Source organism: Varanus komodoensis, unplaced genomic scaffold, assembly GCF_004798865.1.
Source record: "Varanus komodoensis strain SLA01 unplaced genomic scaffold, ASM479886v1 scaffold28, whole genome shotgun sequence".
Classification (NCBI taxonomy): domain Eukaryota; kingdom Metazoa; phylum Chordata; class Lepidosauria; order Squamata; family Varanidae; genus Varanus; species Varanus komodoensis.
Genome location: NW_025335727.1, coordinates 8,363,386 through 8,371,300, shown reverse-complemented (window position 1 = coordinate 8,371,300; position 7,915 = coordinate 8,363,386). Strand labels below are relative to the sequence as shown.

At 40.7% G+C, this 7,915-nt stretch overlaps 1 protein-coding gene across 1 annotated transcript in view; it reads right to left on the bottom strand.

The window, feature by feature from the left end:
• Positions 1-7,621, bottom strand: part of SLC2A2 (solute carrier family 2 member 2) — a 22,448-nt gene extending 14,827 nt beyond the window's left edge. The window contains exons 1-3 of the mRNA XM_044434570.1: positions 7,589-7,621; positions 1,429-1,524; positions 542-699 (exon numbers count right to left, since the gene is read on the bottom strand). Of these exons, the coding sequence (XP_044290505.1) occupies positions 542-699; positions 1,429-1,524; positions 7,589-7,621 (287 nt within the window). The remainder of the gene's footprint in view (positions 1-541; positions 700-1,428; positions 1,525-7,588) is intronic.
• Positions 7,622-7,915: the final 294 nt, after the last annotated feature.

Below are 7,915 nucleotides of genomic sequence, written 5' to 3'. Positions count from 1 at the left end.
CTAGTGATGATGAGTTCTATGGGTTCAACAAAAACTAGAAGAGTACTCGAACTTTAAAGTCTCTCTTTTGTTAATGACAGTGATGATGGTTCTTAATGCCACTGTTGACTGCTGTTCACTTTACAAGGTTGAAATACGGTATTACTGTATTCTGTTACAGTTTATTAAATAGTTTAGTAAACCATTTGATTCTGAATATTTTTTTCTTGTTCTCCTCCTCTAAAAACTAGGTGCGTCTTATGGTCAGGGACATCTTATAGAGCGAAAAGTACGGTAATTCTGCGTTATGAACAGTGGTTGGCCTTAATGGAAGTATTTACTTGATTCCATGGGTTTGATTATCAAAGGCCCACTCCCATATGCCTACTTTGCAAATGCCAGTGTCTTCATGGACTCCTCAAAATAATTTCTGTACAGTGACTAGAGTTGGTGGTGAAAATTGTGATGAGCCCCCTTAGCCAACTTATCTTCAAGTGTCCTACAATGTGACACTTATTTCTCTGTCCAGTTGTGAAAGCAAACTAAAATGGATTGTTCTCACCTTGGCATCTTTTCTCCAATCCAACCAACAGTGAAGGAGGAAACCATTCCACCAACAGCAAACATAGCCACCGACAAGGACCAGAGCATTATGACTGTAGGGTTTTGCATTACATCTTCTGTAATGCCCAATACCTTGCCATAGTGGTTCATAATAATCTGCAGTAACGAAAATGGTATTAGTTGTTCTGTTTTCTCTGAATAGCCACCAATGGTTTGAAAGAGTAAGGGCTATTCACACAGTATATAGTGGCCAATTTGGACATGGTAGGCACAAAGAATCCAGTCAATGGGGAGCTTCAGTCAATCCTGGCACATTGATAAGTGTCCCTGTATGGTACACATAAGCTTTCTTACATTCATAAGTTATAGTTGATAGAGCTATACTTATTTAGGGCTATATGAATCTCACCTTCATGCCCCCATCCCCTCTTTCTAGCACTGTTGCAAGGAGGAGATTGGAAGCAATTGTTCCCATTATCAGTTAAGCATTGTTTTCTTTGAACCAGAATAAACTGTGGTTAGTCTTAAAAATGGCATATCCAAACAAGCCATCATCAAACTCCAGTTTACAATTCTGACCTACATGGATAAACTGTAACTAAAACTAAACACTGTTGGAAACAGAAGTGTTTCAATCTGTTGTTAATGACTCTGGCAAAGTGGGGAAGGGAAGGCTTATGTATGTAATGCTAAACTGTGATGTGATTTACATCCAGAGCATGCTAATATTAGGGTGATTCAGACATTGTCTACTATGTCACCTAATAACATTTGGAAAGTGGAACATTCTGGGAATATCTGGGCATTCTGGGAATATCCTGCCTTAGGTCCAAGGATCAAGAACCATATACGGTGAACAATTGTTTTAAAAGTGCATTTACTTGCCATTTGTGGAGCATTGATGACTCCAATGCAGTATCCAAATTGGAAAAACCCAAGGACAGCACTGAAGACGGAGAAGAATAGGGTGCATGTGACATCCTACGAAAAAAGGCAACAAATGAGGGCCAATGTCATTGTGTCAGCCAATGGAGGTCCAACTGGGGGTTGATTGGCATGGATGAGACCTGCTACATATTACATTCCAGCTCCTTGCTTTCAGCTGTTTCCATGTTGCTCTGGATTAGTAATCACTCAGCATTCAAAATAACCATAAATAAGGCAACTACTCACAGCAAGAGCATTCAACATTAAACATAGTCATGATCTTATTAAGACACAGAGTACGTGCTGGTTATTAAATCTGAAGCTCACGTAGCTAGGATATTAACCTAGGGGTCCCCCAAATTTGGCACATTTTGAGTTATTGTTGTGAGTGCTTTCACAAACTGACTGCCTTGGGGAGCAGTTCTTGGCCATTCATAAGATGGCTACCATGACAAGCCTGTCTGGCTACAAACCACTTATTTCCAGGAAGACAAACTGCAGAGAGCAACAGAAAAGTAATTTGGCGAAGAACTGGAGTACAAGGAGAGGTGGGATCTGAACTCCCAAACACAGAGCCACTCTTTTGAATCCAAAAAAAGACGGAGAATAGGAATAGCACTTTGCTTTGCAGAATATCAGTTGCCATTATTTTTAAATCTTAGAAAACAAAATCAACTGCTGTGAACTGCCAAGAGAACTTTGACTATGGGATGGAAAAGAAAGGGAACAAATAATATAAAAGCTCGGAGGTGTGAGGATCTGGCAGCAACTATGGAGAAGCCTACAGACACTTTGGTGCATGTGGACACCACATTGGAGAAGTAACTTTTTCTTTTTAGTTTGGAGGAATTCCTTCCAGAGCCAATTACATTGTTACCTCGGCTCACAAACACCTCAGTTCATGACCAAATCGGGTCGTGAACAGAAATTTCAGGAAAATTTTGCCTCAGGTCATGAACTCCGCATCAGGTGAAGAGAGCAATCATGCTGTCTTCCCTGCACAAGTGCAACCGTGATCGTGCTCGGGGGGGTGGGGAGATGGCCACGATCGCAGTCGCACTTGTACAGGGAACACGGGCACAATTGTGGTTGTGCTGGGGGGAGAAGATGGACACGATCATGTCCATCTCACCCCCGAGCACACCCGCAATTGTGACCATCTTCTGTGATTAAAAGAAATATTTACAGAATGGATTAACCTTATTTACATTGAACCTTATGGGGAAATTTGACTTGGCTCATGACCAGTTTTGATCAAGACCAGAGTCCTGAAACGGATTAAGTTTGTGAGGTAAATGTTGTATTCACCAAGATATGTTTGTTAAAGCCAGATTTGTGACTGTAGCTCTTTCTGGGCATTCAGCAAATGTGAGGAGTGGGAGGAACCAGAAATGCGACTCTTGTCCCTTGAGACAACCCATAGGCACCATCTAATGGCTCCATGCAGTTCCAGAAAAGGCCTGTAAGCAACCTACTCACACATTGTAAAGCTGCTATATTCTTTGTTAACTTATTGATTGATTGATTGATTTAATCTCTGCACCACCCATTCATCAAAATGGCTTTCTGGGTGACATTGTGTCCCACACTTCAGCTGAAAAGACTCCCAATTCACACAGGGCACAAAAGGAATGGCCAGTAGGGAAAGCAGGGGCATAAGCATGCCCTGCTTTGAATACCCAGACAATGTAAAGACTGTTCTTGCAAAAATACCTATTCATATGAAATTTCTCCCATCAGAAAGGAGAAACACCCTGCAAATTTCATCCACTTCTGCCCTACGAATTCAGTAGCAATTCCCTTGGAGGGGAGGAAAAGCGAAATGTAAGGGTAGCACGGAAACCACTTCACCTAATTTTCAGAAATTTGGCAAGTGCAATTCTCCCTTGAAGGGCTACTATATTTGCAAATGTCATCCAATTCCAACAAACAGATATATATATATATATATATATATATATATATATATATATAGCCATTATCTGTTTTCTCATGACAATAAATGGGAGGCACAAAGCTCCAGATTTCCAACTCTCAGCTTGGATTTGGTACCACAGGTTGGATGACACACTCCATTGTAGGTCTCCCAATATACCAGCAAACAGCTCCACTGGCAAGGTCCTGCTGGCACTGTGGGAAGAAGGGACTTAGGCTTGACCAGAACAACTGTGGACTGGGATACAAATTCCCTTCTTCCCTCATCGCGTCCAGAGAAACTGCCCAACACAGGTCAAACCTTGAGGCTTGTGTTTCGCCTTGGTTTGTATTGTAAACCAGCAGGATGGGGGATACCATTACAATTATCTCTTGTTCCAGCTACATTGCCAATGCATTTTAGTTGGATCTACACAAGATAACACACTCCATTTGCTTCGGCTATATACAGTGGTACCTCGGCTCACAAACACCTCAGTTCATGACCAAATCAGGTTGCAAACAGAAATTTCAGAAAGATTTTGCCTCAGTTCGCAAACTTCACATTGGGTGACAACCACGATTGCGGCCACACAAACACGATTGCGCCCGTCTTCCCTGCACAAGCACAATCGCTATTGCACTATTATCGTTTGGACTCTCCCTACAAACAGTAACCTCCCCCACACCTAGGTTAGAGTTCTCTACTGTACTGTACTTTGTTATTCTTTGTTACTTTGTTTCAAATTTTTGTGATTTAAAAAAATATTTACAGAACAGACTAACCTTATTTACATTGAACCTTATGGGGAAATTTGACTTGGCTCATGACCAATTCGGGTTGTGAATGGATTAAGTTCGTGAACCGAGGTACCACTGTATATGTTTTCCTAAAGGACCAGTATGGACACCTGTGATTTTCCTAGGTAAGCTTCATGGCCGAGCAGGATTTTGAATCCAGAGCTCCCTGTTCTATACCGTTGTTTCCTCAACACCGGTGTTGCCCAGATGTTTTGAACAGCAATTCCCAGCCAGCTCCCTGATACAGTGCCAGGACACCAGATTGGAGAAGGCTGCCCCATTTTCCAATTCCTTATATAAAATCAAAATGATTATGTATGCAAGAACCTGTAGCCATCATAGTAAGTCAGCCGAAAACCTACTTTTTTGGTCCTACGACAGTTCTGAATAACTGGTCTGCTGCAACTGAACAGGTTAAAAAGTGACCCCACCCCCGCAAAGCATACTGTTTTCCTGTGATTTAGAGACTTTAAAAAGGAAATACAGCAGCTCTGAGTGAAAATGTCAGAACCCTACTGGGTATAATGTGTAAGGTTTTGGATCCAGGTTTATTTATTTGTTTGTTTGAGATATTTATATATCATTTAATATAATCCATGTATTTTAGGGATGTGGTTGTCTTATTTCCTATGGTTTAGACATATTGAGAAGGTAAAATAATCATTACTGTATCTAGCTGCTATGCCTTCTTTCATTTTTACTCTAGAAAAGGTACAGGGAGCTGGTTCAGAACTTAAAAGCCTTAAAAGTACTGAAAATTTTAATAAGTGTCACTGCACCTATTCTAGAGTAAAACGTGACATGGAGAGGGAGATATGAATTGAAGCAATGGTAGTTTTATTTATTTATTTATTTATTTATTTATTTATTTATTTATTTATTTATTTAAAATAGTTATATGCCGGCCTAATTGCGAAAAAGCCTCAGGATGGTTTACAAAGTTTTGACCCATAGAACAGGGACAGGCCTCCTGAATAATCCAAGTCCAATTGATTTCAGTGGCTCTAGTCTAAATATGCCCAAATCTGGATTCAACTGAAAGAGGTTAGACAAACCAGTCATCCTTAGAAGATGTGAGAAAACCAACCCTCCATTTCTTTTCAGCCCATCCTCTCACCCATAAGATCTGAGAAATTAGCAGCACAAGACTAGGACAACGCACAGAATCACACTAACTACAACAAAAAAGCATACATTATAAAAAGCTGATTCCAAAATGATATTAAGTTACTAAGTATATTATGAACTGGGTTCAGTTTAATACCTCACTAACTGCCATCCTTCTACCGTTGGGATTCCTCCCACAGAATCCTGGAAAGTCTGAGTTGGTGAGGGACTGAGTATTCTTTGCTAAGGATTCTTAACTCCCACCATCATAGAAGAACAATTCCGAGCTTCTTAAAGGAGCCCTTCCCAAGCTGGTGTCCCCCAAATGTGTTGGGCTGCAATTCTCATCTTTCCCAGCCAGCATGGGCATGGACCACCATGACGCCATCATAAAGCAAAAGCTGATGCTGTCATAAATGTGGGTCTTTAAGGCACCAGTTCAATCTTACTGCAACAGACTAAGATGTACATGCCTTTGAAAATAGGCCATAGTAAAACTGCTTTTACCCAAATCCTCTTTGGAAGAGATTAAATGGGTTGCTCAGCCATCACTGCCACTACCACAACAACAATCTGAACAAGCTGAATTGACACATTCTCCAGGTTTTAGCTGTTTCCTTATTTCTCTAGATGTTGAACACCATACAGAACAACCCTGTGCACATTTTCTCAGAAGAAAATCCTCCAGGTAACCGGGCACATAACTTCTGTAAATAATCTGTATTGTAATCCGTTCATTTAGGGACTGATCACATGTTACAGAGGTTCAGAAATAAGTAAGCAGGCTTCTGGTTCTTATGTGCCATCAAGTCATCTCTGGCTTATGGTGACCCTATGAATGAAGTCCCCCAAAACACCCTATCTGTGACAGCCCTGCTATGCTCTTGTAAATAAATAAAACAACAGATCTAGGTGAATTGCGGTATCATCCCTACCATCCCTGCTCAGAAATTCTCTTAGCAGCCCTGCAAATTCAATTCCAAATTTGTTTAATCCCCTGCCAAGCCTGGGACAATGTCCTGAGGTCCATTCCAAGATAACAGAGCATCAAAACAGCTGATCATGAATCTCCAGGCATCCCCCCTCCCCGCCCCCTGCCAAGTTCAGGATGAACCAAACTGAAAGTAGAAAAGAGTTCCTCAACATTTAGGACAGACCAAATTTCAGATGAGGAAAATGAGACGACCACTCATTCTCAGCCCAACTCCACTCAGTGCCATTTTCCGTTCATAACATTCCTCTACTTTCCCACAGCTTCTTCCATTTGCATACTACAATGCTATGCATGTTTAGAATAAGGTCCTACATTTCCCTGGAAGATGGAGTTACTGTTAGAGGGTGGGTTGGATTTTTGGATGACTGATTTTGTCTGTTTAAACTACTACTAAACCACTGGATATCCTCAGAGCCCTAAAGCAATTTACAAAGCAAATACATGAAATACAATATGAAGCCAATATAAAAATAGTTGATGTGAAATAATACATAGAGGCAAACATGTTCAACCTGGTCTGAAATGGGTTGACACCCCCCCCCCGCCCCAGCATGGACAATTGAGACCCTCCAGATGTTTTGACCTACAACTGTCACCACGTCCTAACCCATAGAACTAGCAGTGAGGGGTGGATTATTAAGCTGTTAAAATTGTTAACTCATTGAATTTAAATTAGTAGGTCACTTTTTAAAACAGAAATGGAAGGTCCAAAACATTGCTGAATGGACCCATCAATGTCACACTGAGGTTTCCTTAATCAAAAGCAACAAATAATATAAAATTGTTCTGCATGAAAATATTCACAGTGGTGTTAAGCAGAATGAGAATGATCAGGCAGATAGATGCACTACATGTGCCCTTCTTATTCTGAGATCTGTTGAGATCTTATATTTATCCAAAGATATTCAAAATAAGTTATGGAGAGAGTTCCCATAGACAAGGAAAAGGCACGATCTTTCCAGTTCTGAAGCTCTTAGTCTTGGAGACAAAAACAGAAAACCCTTATTACAGCAAATGTTTCCCCTTTAAATATGTATTTACTCTTTTCCTCTATTTTCCCATTAGGATGAATTCTCTCAGTAAAGTCTGCAATCCTAAATACACACGGTCCTTTTGAGCTCCACATGACATACTTCTCAGTAGATGCATTGTATGGTTGCCATCCTTTACCTACTTCCCCAGAAGAAAGCTCCAGTGGGATTTAGTTCTTAGTGAGCAGTCATACGCTTGCACTGCAGGAACAATCAACCAATTCAGATATACCAATTGCAGTCTGATATATTATCTAGGAATCAATTTTACCTTAATTATTTGATGTTTAGCTTTTTTCTCCATCAGTCTCGTCTACCCCAGTTAATCAATGTAGCTAAGAACTTTCCAGCTGCTTGTCAAAAGGAGCCTGTGCAAGGTAAGATGTCTTTTGTCTTTACTATGCTTGTTAGAGTAAAAGAAAGGTATAGTTGTTCTTATTAAGTGTATAACCCATCCATCCCAGGAGGAGGGGCAGGGAGTGATCTGCAGGATGGGAGGGTTGTGAGGAGCTTATTTGTGGCCAGTGAAGATAGAATTAATCACCTCAGTGTTAATGAAAAACCAAACATTCTGTAGCATTTGCCTGCTCTGCTCGCC